General features: G+C 54.3%; 2 protein-coding genes across 2 annotated transcripts in view; one reads left to right on the top strand and one right to left on the bottom strand.

Moving 5' to 3' along the window:
• Nucleotides 1-1944: 1944 nt before the first annotated feature.
• Nucleotides 1945-3212, top strand: Atp5me (ATP synthase membrane subunit e). Its single transcript, XM_090344135.1, has 4 exons — nt 1945-2052; nt 2591-2645; nt 2796-2894; nt 3129-3212. Exons 1-4 carry the CDS (start codon nt 2017-2019, stop codon nt 3152-3154), a joined length of 216 nt encoding a protein of 71 aa, XP_090200261.1. The 5' UTR covers nt 1945-2016; the 3' UTR covers nt 3155-3212.
• A 1970-nt stretch (nt 3213-5182) lies between these two features.
• Pde6b (phosphodiesterase 6B) overlaps nt 5183-15514 on the bottom strand; it is a 30732-nt gene continuing 20400 nt past the window's right edge. Inside the window, exons 9-22 of the mRNA XM_090343937.1 lie at nt 15136-15285; nt 14736-14879; nt 14280-14345; nt 12829-12975; nt 11038-11145; nt 10638-10747; nt 10370-10457; nt 9756-9856; nt 9552-9659; nt 9129-9192; nt 8789-8863; nt 7802-7885; nt 6520-6673; nt 5183-5316 (exon numbers count right to left, since the gene is read on the bottom strand). Of these exons, the coding sequence (XP_090200063.1) occupies nt 5255-5316; nt 6520-6673; nt 7802-7885; nt 8789-8863; nt 9129-9192; nt 9552-9659; nt 9756-9856; nt 10370-10457; nt 10638-10747; nt 11038-11145; nt 12829-12975; nt 14280-14345; nt 14736-14879; nt 15136-15285 (1461 nt within the window). The 3' untranslated portion in view covers nt 5183-5254. The remainder of the gene's footprint in view (nt 5317-6519; nt 6674-7801; nt 7886-8788; nt 8864-9128; nt 9193-9551; nt 9660-9755; nt 9857-10369; nt 10458-10637; nt 10748-11037; nt 11146-12828; nt 12976-14279; nt 14346-14735; nt 14880-15135; nt 15286-15514) is intronic.

Genomic DNA, 15514 nt, shown 5'->3' with positions numbered 1-15514 from the left:
TACGTACACACACACACACACACACACACACACACACACACACACACACACACACACTGTTCCATGCCCTGCCCAGGTGCCTTCCTGGCTATCTGCTCACCACTCTTGGATCCTTCCTGCTCAGGGCCAGGTACTTCCTGTCTTAAGCTCCTTTCTGATTCCCCAGGGAAGCCCAGCTGCCACTCCATACAAGGAGAGGCTCAGGGCTACCTCAGGGGACTGGGCAACTGCAAACGAACCCCGGCCTCAGGTGGAGACTCAGATCCCCCTCGCCCATCCAGCATCTCCAGGCACCAGGAGAGTCTTGTGCTACAACTACATGGCCACATTCCATGCGGTTGACTAGGGACCTGGGGATCTGAGCCCTTGTGGGTATCTGGGCTCTTCCAGGGCTGTAGGAATTACAGCCTCAGAGGAAGGGGTACCTTTCCCCGATCTACACAAAGGGCTAAGTTTTTTGCCTGGCATGTGTTTTCACAGCACTGTCCTTACATCCTGGCAAGACCTGTGACTCTGGCCTTAAGGCTTCTTCTCACTTTTGAGTTGGCATCTCTTTGCCTGGCCCATGGGGGATAATGTTTCTAAGATGGATTAAAGAACCTGGAGATGGTCAGCTGGGATGGAGCTCCTCAGCCTGGTCTCCAGGTATTCTACTATTGCTAGCCAGATGGGCAGAGTGGATGGAAAGGATCTGGAAAACAGCTTGCGGTTGGTGCCAGACACTGGATGAAGTGAGTGTGACTACAGAGGAGATGGGGGATTGCAAGCCACAAGATGGAGGTAGGGTGAGGCAGGTGTGTGTGAGGGAACCAGTGGTCTCACATCTGAAGAACAGGAATCCAACCACCATAGCTCCCAGTGCCTGCAGTGAGTGGGGGATGGAAACAGACTGTGATTTTGAGAGTTTCTGCCTGTTTCTGAGTCACAGTGCATTGCCAGTGTCTCTTGCAACGAAGATCCTCTTGCCTTGTGACTCTGCTGGTCACAGAATGTCCAGTGTTACCAAAGACCTCTAGGGCAGATAGAACCTTCAAACAGGACACAGGGGGCTTGTGAGACATGATCAGAGGGGACACCCATGGCCAAGTGTGGGACGAGAGCTGGGCCAGTTCTGGGTTTGACTCTGGAGGGGCGGGCTGCAGGAGTGGGAATTTTGGAATGTGAGAAGGGCCCCAGAGCCCTTGGGGAGGTTCAAGCCTGTGCTTAGCACTAAGTTAGCTACACAGCCAGAGTACTGGCATTCTGTACACAGCTGACCCCAACAGGTGCAGGTGTCCTGTGGTTTTCTGAGCCAGGTAGAACCCCTCTACCTCAGAAAGACCCTGAGCTAAGGGGAGCCAGAGGTCTTCCTTGGGTGGTAGTGCCAGTGGCGCTGTGTGCGTTTTGTGCACGCATGCACTTCTCCCTAAGTGGCTTGGGTGTACCTCCCTCGCTGCCCTACACACCTTGGACCCGGAGATAATCACTTTCCATTCTGTGTACTTTACAATCAAGTGAAGAGAAAACTCACTTGGCCGTCTGAAGTAATCGGACGACTCGCAGGAAGGGGAGGGGGCTGAGGTCCTTACAGCCTCTCCGCACGGACGGAGGCTGGGCGGGCAGGGCCTCGGGTCGGCCCCGCTCGGAACGGCCGCCCGGCCGGACCCCGGCCCCCTGGAGCGGGAAGCAAGGGCGGCCCCGGACCGCTGGCCCAGGCCTGCAAGGCCCATCGGCCACAACGAGAGCTGACCACGACCCCACGACGGCCGCCGGCCCGCGCCGGGCGGAGGAAGGCACCCACCGGGCCCGGGCCGCGTCCCGCCACCCGCCGCCCGAGGCCGCGGCGCAGGCGCAGGCGCAGCCGGCTCCGCCCCGTGACGTCACGAGACGCGCGCTCTTCCGTCCGCCAGGGGGCGCCGGAGCGCCTCGCCGCTACGGCGCGTGCGCGCGCCTGGCTGCGCCCTTCCGGGGCTTCCGGGGCCGCGAGGTTTCCTCCTTCACCTTGGTGGTGCTTCCGGTGCGGAGGTCTGGGACAACATGGTGCCCCCGGTGCAGGTTTCTCCGCTCATCAAGGTGAGCCCAGCTTCCTGGCCGTTGTGCAGCGGTCCTACATGACCCGACCTCGATCCCCGCCCTGAGGCCCAGACCCTGCAAGTTGCAACCCTTCCCTACCGTCCCCGCTCCGCGGCTGCCTCCCTGCGGCCGGCCCCGGCCCCGGTCCCCGGTCCCCGGCCCACCGGACCCCCGGACCCCAGTCCCCCGGCCCCCCGGTCCCCCGGACCCCCGGGCCCACCGGACCCCCGGCCCACCGGACCCCCGGTCTCCGGCCCCTCGGTCCCCGGCCCCCCGCCCTCCGGCCCCCCGGTCCCCCGGTCCCCAGGTCCCCAGTCCCCATCCCCGTCCCCGTCCAGGTCCCCGGCCCCCCGGTCCCCCAGTCCCCATCCCCGTCCCGGTCCCCGGCCCCCCCGGTTCCCAGGTCCCCAGTCCCCGTCCAGGTCCCCGGGTCCCCGGTCCCCGGCTCCCCGGTCCCCAGTCCCCGTCCAGGTCCCCGGCCCCGCCCCCCCCGCCCCCGCCGCGCGTGCTCAGCTCCCACCGCCTCTCTGTCCTGCAGTTGGGCCGCTACTCCGCCCTGGTCCTCGGCCTGGCCTACGGAGCCAAGCGCCACAGTGAGTCCGGGCATGGGGTGGAGAAGCCGGGAGGGCAGGCCGCGGCCGGCCTGGGCTGGGGTGGAAGTCGCGTGCGGGCGGCTCCGGTTCTGCCTCGCATGGCTCCCGCCAGGGCTCAGATCGAGGCGTCAACCTCCCCCCCCCTTCCAGGCTACCTAAAACCTCGGGCGGAGGAGGAGAGGAGGATAGCGGCGGCGGAGAAGAAGAGGCAGGATGAGCTGAAGCGGATTGAGAGACAGCTGGCTGAAGGTATTACCCAGAACTGGGGAGCTCCCAGGCCCTAGCCCCCCCCCCCCCTCCCCGCAGCAGACCAGGTCGTGTCACTGGAGAGGGGGTGGGGGAAGCCAGAGGCTGTTGAAGTACTCAACTCTGTTGGGGTCGCTTTGATTTAGAATCTGGATTGTTTGAAAGACACTCTGCGGTTCTCTTAGGCGCCCTGACAGTGGAATAATGTTTGACACTTTGTCTCTTCTGACCTTTCAGCCCAGGAGGACAGCATATTTAAGTGAGCGGCACCAGCTCTGCCTTCTTCCAGCCCCACTGGACGAATAAAAATCTGGCTTCTGATGGTCTGGCTCCCTTTCTTGACTGTCCCGAGCACTTTGTTCTACTTTCCTAGGGGAAATTTGAAAGAAACTAAGGAGAATCACTGGACGCAGACTTAAAGTGTAGTTTACAAACTGGAAATGCAGAAAGACAAAAACAGCAGCAACAAAAAAACCACAAGTGCCTATTTTGTTTAGTATGTGTTGGAGTTGTGTGTGCTTAAGTGCATGCATGCTTGCTAGTTTGTGTGTGCTCATTGAGGGGACAGGATGCAGTTTGTGCTGCTCTGGGCTCCCCTGCTTCTGTTAGCAGTCCATGTTCCTGGATAGGCACAGGAGGATCCATTATGGACCCTTCCCTTTCAGCTGGGAGGATGCGGTCATCACCCAACTCAGCTGTCTAGATGGTAGAGTCTTGTGTGGACTCTAGATGAAAGCTCAGGAAAGTGAGCTAGAGCTGAGTTGTTTCAGATGTTCTCTCCACAGTGAAGGCTCAGACTTCTACTTGCTGAGAGTTGGCCAGACCCTGGCCTGGTGGTTTGGAGAGGACTAGGTGGTTGTGGCTATTTTCCAGCTTTATGTCTTGAGCAAATATCCCAGGGCTGGGGCCCCAAATGTTTTCCCCCTTCTGTGAAGAGGTACTATTCCATGAACTCAGAGCCCTGTGTATGGAGGAGGAGGAGGAGTTGTTCCATTCCCCAGAGGCCCCCTACACCTGGTATCTAGTACCTGGGTCTCATGGTTATTGCCAGGTCTCTCTTGGAACCTGGATCCTTTGGTGTTTGCCACATCTCATCACCAAGGGTCATTGAAGTTAATAGTAAACTGGCTTTTCCTTGGAGCAGGCAGATGGCTATGATGGGTGTGTCATTTCTCACCCCCGCCCCCTCATGACCCCATCCAGTAGAATGTCAAGGGCGCAAATGCTTTGGGCTCACCTTGAACTAAAAGCCCATATATATATATATTTTTTTTTTCCCCCTAGACAATGGCCATTGTAATCTCAGTGAACCTCCTGCCTCTGCTCTTCCTTCCAGGCTTGCCTATATAAGTCACTGAGCCAAAGGGCTGCTGAAGTGGAGCAAAGTTGCAGTCTGTGCTGGTCAGAGGCTTAGCTTCAAGTTCACTTCCCCCAGTGGTTATTATAGTTTTTTTCCCCTCAGACCTCTGTTATGATCGCCTCTGTCTCTGTGGCCTTTACCTCTGTGGGAGACTGTCCTGACTAGGTCAAATACCATGTTCCCTCCACAGTGATTCTGCTCTGTGAAAAGTGAGTAAGCTGAGTTTTATTCTGACTTCCTGGGCATGGTTTTTATAAAGGAGATACGGTGTGTGGATGCTCTCTACCCATATACATGTTTAACAGTTCACAGACCCAAGTTAAAGATCTGGTAGAAACCATCTAAAAAAAATTCACTGAGGGCCAGGAATGTGGCCTAGTGGTAGAGTGCTCACCTAGCATGCATGAAGCCCTGGGTTCAATTCCTTGGTACCACATATACAGAAAAGGCTGGGACTGGTGTGGCTTGACTGGCAGAGCGCTAGCCTTGAGAAAGCCCAAGGACAGTGCATAGACCCTGCATTCACGCCCCAGGACTGGCAAAAAACAATAGCAACAACAAAAAAATTGAGCCAGGTGCCAGTGGCTCACACCTGTGATACCTACTGAGGAGGCTGAGAACTGAGGATCACAGTTCAAAGCCAGCCAGGGCAGAAAGTCGGTGAGAGTTATCTCCAATTAATCACAGAAAAAGCCAGACGTGGTACTGTTGCTCAAACGGTAGGCACTAGACTTGATCAAAAGAGCTCAGGGACACCCAAGCCCAGAATTTAAGTTCCAAGACTGGCAAAACTAAACAAAAACTCCAAAAATGGATTAGTTATGTGGGCTGTACCACTTAAATCATTCACAGTTGACTTTATAAAAATGCAACCTTAGTTTCAAAATAAAAGTTATGTTCAATCTGTTTTTTTGTTTTTTTTTTCCTTCTAACTTATACCAGACGGCCTGAGGCAGGGTCCAGTGTGTAAGCGGCAGGAGGGATGGGCAGATGTGGACAGGGCTTACAGGACGCAGCAGGTGGGAGACTTTGGTGCTGGGCCGCCATTGCAGATTTCCATGCCCACTGCAAGAGAAGACAAACAGAGAACCTTCATTGCCTTCTCTGTCCCATGTCCTCTACCAGGTCAGCAGGAGAAAGGGCTGAGCTGGGTGTGTGGCCAGTCCAAGCTGATTACCTGCTGAGTCTTAGCTAATGCGTTAGCCCTAATGACACCATGTCCTGATTACTCTCAGTCCTGGCCTGCCATGACCCTTAAGCTTTGTTCACATTCGTCTCTTGTCCAATGGCCCAAGAAGGTAAGAATGAGAAAACCACAGAGCTAGGGTAGCCCAACACCAGTGAAGGTAAAACAGTGCTACTGAGCTTCTGACCTGGGTACACTGACCTTTTCAATTGAGTCCTAGCCCATGTTGAGGGCTGGGAAGAAAGGACTTCATGAAAGACAATTTTTACATTGCTCAGATGTTTTTGTCTTTTCAGGCTTGCTCTTTTGCTTCTGAAGACTAATGGGAGTATGACTAGATTTCTTGTTACTGTATAACTATTTTTTGGTGTAGTCCTGGGGCTTCAGCTCAGGGGTCTGGAAACTGTCCCTAAACTTTCTTGTTTACTACCACTTGAGCCACAGCTCCACTTCTGGCTTTTTGGTAGTTAATGCAGATAAGTGTCACTCAGGTTTGTCTTTCCAGGCTGGCTTTGAATAGTGGGATCCTCAGATTTAAGCCTTCTGAGTAGCTAGGATTACGAGCCACCTGCATCCAACAAGAATTTTTTTTTTTTTTGAGACGTGGTCTTTTTATATAACCTTGGCTAATCTCAAACTCAAAATCCTCCTTCCTTAGGGCCTGTGATTACTAGTCTGTGTCACCACCTATGCATAATTCAGGTACTGCTGCTTAATGTAGGACAGAAGGGCTGATCAGGAGTTTGGGGAACTATATAACCTTAGCTGACCTCAAACTCATAACCTTCCTTCCTTAGGGGCTGAGATTATCAGCCTGTGGCCCTGCCCATGCCTCAGGACAAAAGAGTTATCAGGAGTCTGGGGAACAAACTTCCCTGGTCCAGAACACAGCATTCCTGGCTGGGCAGAAGCTGGGTGGCCTGCGCAGCTTTGTCTGAAGGAGATTCTCCTCTGAGGCTGTATACTAGCCAATAGGCTGTCTAAAGTGGCCTTTTTTCTAAGTCACTCAGCTCGGTGTTTTCCTGCAGTTTCACAGGTCTCATCTGGGGAATTGGCCGAGGGCCTTCTCGAGGGCACCCAACCTTTTTTGGCTGCTGTGCTCTCCTCTTCTTTCTTCTTCTCCTCCAGGGCCTTGACTTTGGCCTCATGCTCATCAGCCAGCGCTTTCCACTCCTTCCTGTTGTTTTGCAGTCGATCAAACATGGGTAGGATTTCTTCGTGGAAACGGGAAAATTCCTGGAGAAAACCATGAAAAGCTGCACTGTCACACTCCTTGGCAGGCTCAGACAGTAGCCTTTTCTTCTCCAGCCCTTGCTGGCTTCAGTCTTCCTTACCCCGCATGCCACCTCACAGGATTGGCTGGAGAACCACCCCAATGTCCTTTTCTAGCAAAGTCCCAAGGAGAGGGACAAGGCTTGAGAACTTGTGCAAAGAACTGCTTCATGGTATGAGTCCCCCCAGCCATCTGGGCAGGGAGAGAGCCCTCGAAATGGAGTGGAACGTGTGGGTGCAGGGGTCAGGGTGGCGTGGTGTGCTCCCTGTGAGAGCGGGAGGGGCTGGAGCAGATCATTGGCCTCTCATGTGCACATATCACAGATGCACAAGCACTCGCACACATGCAGGTCCTGTCACATTGCACGTGCACAGCACATATATGTTACATGGTGTGGATTGGCTGAGGAAGGCAGTAGGCACACACTCACTGAGGGGCTGTGGCCTCCAGCCACCTCATGAGAGAGGGTCCTTGGTTCTGCCTGCCTGGCCGATCAGGACTAGCTTTACTTAGAACCAGAACTCTTCCTTACAGTGTGGAGTTCATTGGTCCGTATGCAACTAGAGTTGTCTGGAGCCAGGTATGGCGCCCCTGCATCACATGGGCTTTGTAGTTCCCATGTCCCTGGGAACCAAACAGCAAAACTCAAAAGGCTCACCAGGGCATCAGGTCCCAGCCAACTAGCTGGTAGGAATGTGTTTGTCTTCATGTTCTGCAAGTTGTAGCAGGCACGGTGCACTGGTGGGGACAGGGAGACAGACCCAGACCTGCCCTTGAGAGTTCACCGACACCTAGCCAGAGACCCTGCTAGCAAGCAGGTGATGGTGGGAGGTGCTCAATGGAGCAGTGATTTGTGAGGCTTTGAGGTGAGCTGGGAATTTCCATTAGGGAGGTACTCAGTGCTGCTTCTGGGGGATGGTTACAGTTTTGGGGACAGGTCAGGGCTGGCAGTTGGGGTGCATGCTGGTTGTGATGGTCTCTTCTGTCTGCCCTTTCAGACTGAGGTTCCTGCAATGAGGATGGTGTCTAGTCCAGACTTCTGCCTTTACACTCTGCTCTGTTCAACACAGAATGCGGTCTCGGCTGCCTACCTTGTACACAAATGTGCACACAAAGTCGATGAAGCCAACCTGTAGCTTGGGGAGCTCAGCTGCTCTGTTCCGGTCCATCATGGGCTTGTGGGAGAAACAGGCAGCTGATGACACAGTCTTACCACCTCAGGCTCCCACCCCGCCCCAGCCCAATAGCTCAGGTGAATGTTGCTAGAGATAGGGAATGTGCAGAGGCAGGGGCAAAGATGGATCCCAGCGAGGGGTCACAGGCACTTCCCTCTGTCGGCTGTCAAGTGGCCCGGCCACAAGCGGAGCCCTGGCTTCCCATGTGGGCTCCTGTGTGCTCACCAGCCGTCCACTGCTCGCTGGGGTGCTGTCCCTGGTGCTGACCAGAACCCAGATGTTTGGGGCTATCTGTGGTGCCAGACTGGGAGCTCTGAGTAGCCCTCACATCTCCCTTTGTTACTCTGATTCCAGGGCTTCGTGCAGTGAGAGCAGAGCATGCAGGGTCCAAGGATGCCAGCTTTACTGCCTGTCTTGCTAGTTGGCTAATGCCCCCTTTCCTTGAGATGAAGGGCCCACAGCTGCTCCAGGCAGCTCTTCATATTGCCTGGAGTTTACAAGACAAAATCTGGCCCATCTCCTCCCCCAGGTGTGAGGCAGCCCTGTCTGTACTTGTTTCCAGATCCCATTTGGATGTCACCTATTTCCTAGCAGTCAGTTTTGACATTCACTGATTCAGCATCTATCTTGCCATGAACCTCTGTTCCCCCCAGCTTTCCTGCACTCCCCTTAGGACTGTTCTGCCTGGCTACCTTATCCCACAGCTGCCCAAATCCTTCGGTTTCCAGGACTGACCCCTCCATGTGTCATCAACCACAGCCAGCCTCTTCTGCAAGATGCTGGGCCACCCACATCCATGCTACAGAACCCTCATACAGCGAGGTTAAGAATGTCCCAAAGGCCCTGGGTACCACAGCAAGGCCAATTGCTTGTCAAGGTAGAAACCTCTGGAGCTGCACTTACGATGGGCTGCTGATCCAAGACTGTCCTTTCCAGGTCTCCTTGCTCCCAGAACTCAGCGGCTACCAGAAGAGCAACCTGAGAGCATAAAGATTATGGTGGGGCTCTGCGCTCGAGAGAAGTTAGGCTTCCACTCAAGACTCTCCCCGGCCTCTAGCCCATGGAGAATCTGTGGGACCAGCAGCTCACGTGGCACTTTCCACTGCTGTGTTCTGGTGGGCCCTGTGCCCAGGGGCCCAAAACTGCTGTAAACCCATGGCTGTCCCCCACTGCAGCACTCAGATGCAGCCCTGGGACTCTCTGGGAAGGGATACTCTGGGTCCAGATGGCGGGCAGCCCTGACCTTGCTCTGGACTTCCCAGGGCTTGGTGATGGCAGACAGATCACATGCAGTCATCATCATGGCCCTGCAAGCGGGTAGAACAGACAGGTTTCCACTGCATGTCCTCTGAGTGTTGAGTAGGCATTCCCCGTGGTTCCCTGAGACATGGCCAGGGAAGGAACTGGACCCAGCCACAGTCCCTTATACGTAAAGAAGAAGAGCTAAATGTGAAGCATATGGGTACCCAGACCTTAAACCAAGTGCCCACCTGATCCTGAGCCCTTCTCTGGAATGGAGGACAGATAGGGACAGAACATTTGCTCCCAAGCATCAGTAAGCCATGTAAAGAGCCATATCTCTCTGGAGTGTCCTGTCTGTGGGGTCCAGGAAGTCTACAGGGTTAAGTGGCCTAAGGTGGACCTGCCACCTTTGTCCACAGCTTACATGACAATCTCCTTTCGTGTTGTCTCCAGGGACAGGTACTCCACCCAGCTCTTCTTGTCCTCGAAGTTCTTGGACTCATCCACAATCTTCTGGAACATTGTCCTCTTCCTGGACCCGAGAAGGGGGAGGAAGGGGCAGAGCAGTCAAACCCACCCGGTTTGGCCCGGAACGCTCCCACCCTCCCTGTCTTAGCACAGTGCGCACTTGAAGTAGAGGGCCAGGTCAGTGGCAATGATGGCGACGTCCATGAGGTGAATCACGTGCTCGTGCTGTCGCCGGTTCAGGTTCTGGTAGATGTTCAGGCTCTGTGGTCAGGAGGACGTTGGCTCCTCTCAGGGTTTTGGCCAGGTGTCACCCACAATCCCCTTGCCCATATGGTTCTCAGGTGGGCTAGGCTGCTTATCTACCTCTCACACCCCAGGCTGGACTTGCTGGTGGGACTCTGGATCCGCCTGACTTTAACCTGAAGCTTCTCCAAGGGAGGATGGCTCTCTTCCCTCCCTTGGTATCCATCCTCTGCAGGCTTCTGCTATGGGTTGTCAGCTCTAGACTCAGGTGGACACACAGGTCCTTGTCCCTGGAGGGTCCCGGGTTACTGCCTTTACCCACTCCCTCTGTTGAAGCTTTTGCCTCCCCCTGAAAGTTTCTGGCGGCTGCCTCCTTGGACACCACCCTTCCTCGTGCAGGCAGGCGTGAATACCTTTGGCTACCTGTTCTGAAGCTCTTTACACAAAGCCCTGGATCTCTTTCTCATGAACGGTCCCTCATGTCCTGATTACCCCAGGCCACAAGATCAGGTATCAAGTTAATGTGCAAACCTCCTCTGCCAGCAAGAACTTCCCAAACTCCAGATGGTGCCGTTCCAAAATTGAGGAACCATGCAGCTTGGCTAGGGGATTCTGGGATCTGTTGCAAGTTTTAACAACAACAACAACAACAACAAAAAATGAAGTCAGAGGATGACAAGATAAGGCCCACCCTTCCCTGGCACTATGCCCTGAGGACGGCTCTTGGAACCATCTGTCAGGCCGCACGACCTGTGGTCCACCAGGGCCCGCATCAGCCTGGCTCCCCCCAGGCTCCTACTTCATCTGATACAGGTTGTTAGTGCCACGGTGGTCAATGTCGTGGCATAGGCCGGCTGTGACCATGGCGAAGGCCTCCAGATCCGTGTAGTAGCTCTTCAGTTTGCCTGTCTGTGGAGGCAGATGCGTGCGTGGGTCCTGCTGTTGGCCGGTTCCCCAGCTCCAGTGGGGGGTGGAGAGGGGTGTGTGGCTAGTCTAAATTTGCTGCTCTGCCAGGTAGTGGCCCTCTACTCCCTCCCCCATGTCAGTGCTGCATAAGGGCACCCACCCCTCACCGCCTCTGCCCTGCCCAAGCCCATCTCCCGCCGCCAGGGGCTTGGGAGGCCCTTGGGCCAGGAGGAAGGCGGCCCGGACACTCTACTAGCCTCATGGGTGACCCTGTCGTACCCCGGCCAACGCACCATGAGCAGTGTAAACATGGTCTGGGCCACGTTGAAGCCGTGGCGCCAGTTGTGGTAGGTGATTCTCCGGTAGGCTTTGCTGACAGAGAACAGGAACCGCACCAGAACCTGGGGAGGAGGGAATGTGGGGCTCTGGGCACTCCCTGCAGGTCCACCAGAGTCTCACCCTGGGGCTCGTGGAGGAGCCTGCTCCACGCCTGTCATCCCTCGCCTACGTCTCTGAGGCCTCCAACCTTCTCTGCACCCTTGTTGCCCCTACTCTCTGCCTCACCTTCCAGCAGGGCAAAGCTAAGAAAAGCTCCAGTCGTTGGGAATTTAGGGCCTCCAGTTTAGGGCTCAGATCCAAATGGGGAATGGGACCTTTGAGATATGGGGTAAAGAAAAAATGCTAATTTTAGGCAGGGATGCTTGAACGGGCCAAATATGAGGCTTTGGGGCAGGCAGGCAGGAGACCCTTAGCAAACAGTTATCTCTGGGCAAGAGATATGGGCCACAGCACCACCTCTAGCCTTTTCTGAGTTGTTTAGTGGAAATGAGAGCCTCACAGACTTTCTTGACTAGGCTAGTTTTGAACCACAGTCCTCAGATGTCAGCCCCCTAAGCAGCTTAGGGTTACAGGCAAGAGCCCTGGCACCTAGCTTCTGTTGTAACTTTCTATAAAATTTCCCTTTCTGTTTTCCCTCAGCATTCAGTAAAATTTCAGAGATGTCAGATTGTCAGTTTTGCTCCCCAAGGAGCTTGGTAACAATGATTTGAGTCCTTGGGGGCTGTGGAGGGTGCAAAGGAGGGAGAAACAGCAGATCATGAGAGAGCTGAGGGGCAGAGCAGACCTGTAGGGTCCTGCGCCGGGGCACCCTTCCTTCTTTCTCAGTGTTATTCCTGCGGCAAGCCTAGAGGATGCTTTGTGCTTTCTCTTTAGGTGAGAGGCGGCTTCAATTCCTTTTGTACTCCATGCCAAACCCCCTTTTGACCAATGGTGCACTAAAACATTGTCGGTAGCTACTATTTTTTTTTTTTTGCCAGTCCTGGGCTTGAGCTCAGGGCCTGAGCACTGTCCTTGGACTTTCTCAAGACTAGAGCTCTACCACTTGAGCCTCAGCACCACTTCCGGCTTTTTTTCTATGTATGTGGTACTGAGGAATCAAACCCGGGTCTTCATGCACGCTAGGCAAGCACTCTACCACTAGGCCAAACTCCCGGCCCTTCGGTAGCTACTATTAATCAAATTTTCTGCCCATCCATCCATCTACCATCCATTCACCTATCCACCCAGCACTTACAACTCATGTGTCCATCAGGAATCCATTATCCATCCAACAACTCGTCTATTTACCTATTCATATATCCATACATCTATTTACTTACCTACTTACCTAACTATCCATCATTTATCCCCATCTACCTTCTCATTGCACCATCGACCTTCCACCACCCACCCCTCCTTCCACCGCCCACCCCTCCTTCCACCTATTCATATGCCTTTTACCTGTTTGCTTATTCAACATCATCCATCCATTTATTCATATATCCAGCCATCCACCCACTCATCTACCCATCCATTCATCTCTCATCTATTCACATAGGTAGTCATCCCCACACCCACCCGGCATTCATTCAATCCCTTACTCTAAACGTATTTACTTTGTTTTGCTGGTTTCATCCAACTTCCTGTGGGATATGGGCCTGACCATGTCACAAGCCCTTCTCCACTTGGGTGGGGAGGCAGTCTGGAGCCCTCAATCACATCCCCTCATTTCCTGGGATCCTGGGACCTCTGAACCTGTCTCCTACCTCCTGGGGAATCTGGAACTTGCGGACCACACCAAGCTCATAGTACATCTGGATGCCACACTTGACCAGCTCTAGCTCAGTGCACTCCAGGTCAGAGAAATGGAACTCATAGATGTCAAACGTGGTGGGCCCCGGCAGCTCTTCCTTCTGCAGAAAGGATTGTGGACTGAGAGAGGCCAGCCATGTGCAGCCCACTGGTTTCTGGGCCTTTTTCTTCTCTGAAACGTCTATGCAGGCAGATACCGCAGGTATCCCTGGAGATGTCTGCCTGCAGCCACTACGGCCTGCAGCCAGGATGCTTACATTGCCTTGGCCCAACAAATTCTCTTCTTCCCACCCAGTGACCTGACAGTGAAGGTGACATTGTGGGGCAAGCAAACACTGATATATACACATGAAAAGGTACACACATATAGATATACACAGTGCACACAGTACACGTGTGCAGACTCACCCCATACAGGCCACACACAACATGGTGACGTACACACCACTGGCATTCAGAACTTGTGGAGCAGATTCACACATCAAAGGCTCTTCTATAAGATGTACAGTCTGGTTATCCCACCAAATCAGACACGTGGTAGAGAGGTGGAAACACCATGTGACTGCCAAGTTGGTCTAGGGATGCTCTTTGTGAGACACACATGCATGTGTTCATATGTGCTTGTGTGCCAGGCATATGCACAGCTATGGCCACACTAGGGACTGCAGGCCCTTGGTCACTCCCATGGGGAGACAGCATCAGTGGACACGTGGTCCATGTGGAGCCTGCAGAGAAAAGTCAGGCAGGCAGATAAAGACACTTAGCAGCTGGGTGTTAGTGGCTCACGCCTATAATCCTAGCAACTCAGGATGCTGAGATCTGAGAATGGGCAGACAAATCCTCAAACTCTTATCTCCAAATAACAACAAAAATCTAACCTAACAGGAAAGCAAGCGAGCAAACAAAAACAGAAACAGAGGTGTGAAGTAGAGTGCCAGTTGTGAGTGAAAAAGTCAAGAGACAACAGTAGGAAAAGACCAGACACACAAACCAGCCAGGCGCGGTAGCTCGTGCCTGTCATCCTAGCTACTCAGGACCTGAGGATCAAGGTTCAAAGCCATCCTGGGCACAAAAGGACCTAGGACTGCAATTAACCTCTAGAAAACAGGAGGTGGGGGCTTGGCTCAAGGGTAGGGTGGTAGCCTTGAGCTGAAGAGCTCAGAGACGGTGCCCAGGCCAAATTCAAGCCCCACGACAGACAAAAAACAAAAAACACCCCCCCCACACACAAACCATCAGCAGGGTCCAGCTGAACAAACTTTCAGGGCAGGAGCATGGAGACACACCCCTGCTGAGCCCCGAAGCCCACCTGCAATCACACACTCCACATCTGGGGCTGCCAGTGTGTCCAAGGGGACTCCTTTCCCACCCATGGGAGTGGCCAGAGAGTCAGGCAAATTCTCACCAAGATTTCCCCCAGCTCGTCCTCCTCACAGTCTGCAGGCTCTTTTCCCAGGCGTTCCCTTGTGGGCTGACAGAGAACAGCAGGGGAGTCCGGTGACAATGCTGGAGTCATCAATAGGCCACATGTGTGAGAGTGACAGGGTTTCCTCATCCCGTGAGCCCTGTCACTCTCACCCACAGGAGACAGTAGTGTCACTTTCATTCCATAATGCCTTAGATAAAGGACCCTGAGCACGGAAGGTCAGCCGTCTCCTGGGGCCCAGCCCCATCCGTTTCAGACAGGAAGGGACAGTGCCTCGGGCTCTTGCTCCGCTGCCTTTTAACCACACTCTCCTCAGTGATGCAATGGATCACAGATGGAACCTCAGACCAGTGCTCAGGCCATGCTCACGCAGGGGCCCAGGAGACGCCCCTCCCCTCCCCCACAGAAGGGTCTCTGCGGCCTTGGGCACTGTACCAGAATTTCCTGGATCTCGTCTTTGTCACACCTCACATGGTACAGAACCATGTCCTGGGCGATGTCCCTGCGATTCTCCAGCTCGTTCATCTTGTCGTAGGTGTCCGTGTTGAGCACCGACCAGCCCAGGAACTGGGTGAGGGACTGGGGAGCAGGCAGCCGGTCACCTCACCTCCACACACACCAGCCAATGTCTACTGTGGCGACGTGGGCGGGCTTCCAGGCTGCGCGCAGCATGGCAGCCCTGGCTGGGGACTCTAGGAGTGAAACCTTGTCATCTGTCCTTGCCCACTTTCTCTGATCTAGTGCTGACAGGGCTGGAGACACGTGGGGAGACATGCTGCCCACCAGTGTTCTGTCTGCTGTGCGAGGCCCTAGGCCCGCCCGGAGGGATGCTCACCTCCATGAGAACTTCATCGTGGTCATCAAAGGGCTTCCCGTCTTTCCTGTTGTAGAAGGTGGCTACCCCCACAATCTCCTCTTTCTTGTTGACGATGGGCATGGAGAGGACATTCTTGATGAACCACCCAGAATCGTCCAGAGGCCCCTCCTGTCCAGGGCAGAGGTAGAGCTGAGGTCTGACCCTGGTCAAGGCTTGTTTCAGAGGGAAAGCAAACCTCACTTGTTCTGCCTTCGAGCTGACTTGACCCATCTCTTCACGCCCCTCTTGCCTGTGGATTTATGTCTGCCATGGAGGAGAATGTTTCTCCAAGGAGCAGGCGTCATAGGCTACCCTTCTCTTATAGCACTTAATAATTGCTCAACAAAGAACTTCACAT

Source organism: Megascapheus bottae, chromosome 13, assembly GCF_031878675.1.
Source record: "Megascapheus bottae isolate mThoBot1 chromosome 13, mThoBot2.hap1, whole genome shotgun sequence".
Lineage (NCBI taxonomy): Eukaryota > Metazoa > Chordata > Mammalia > Rodentia > Geomyidae > Megascapheus > Megascapheus bottae.
Note: the sequence above shows the minus strand (reverse complement) of the source record. Positions and strands in the feature narration are given on the sequence as shown.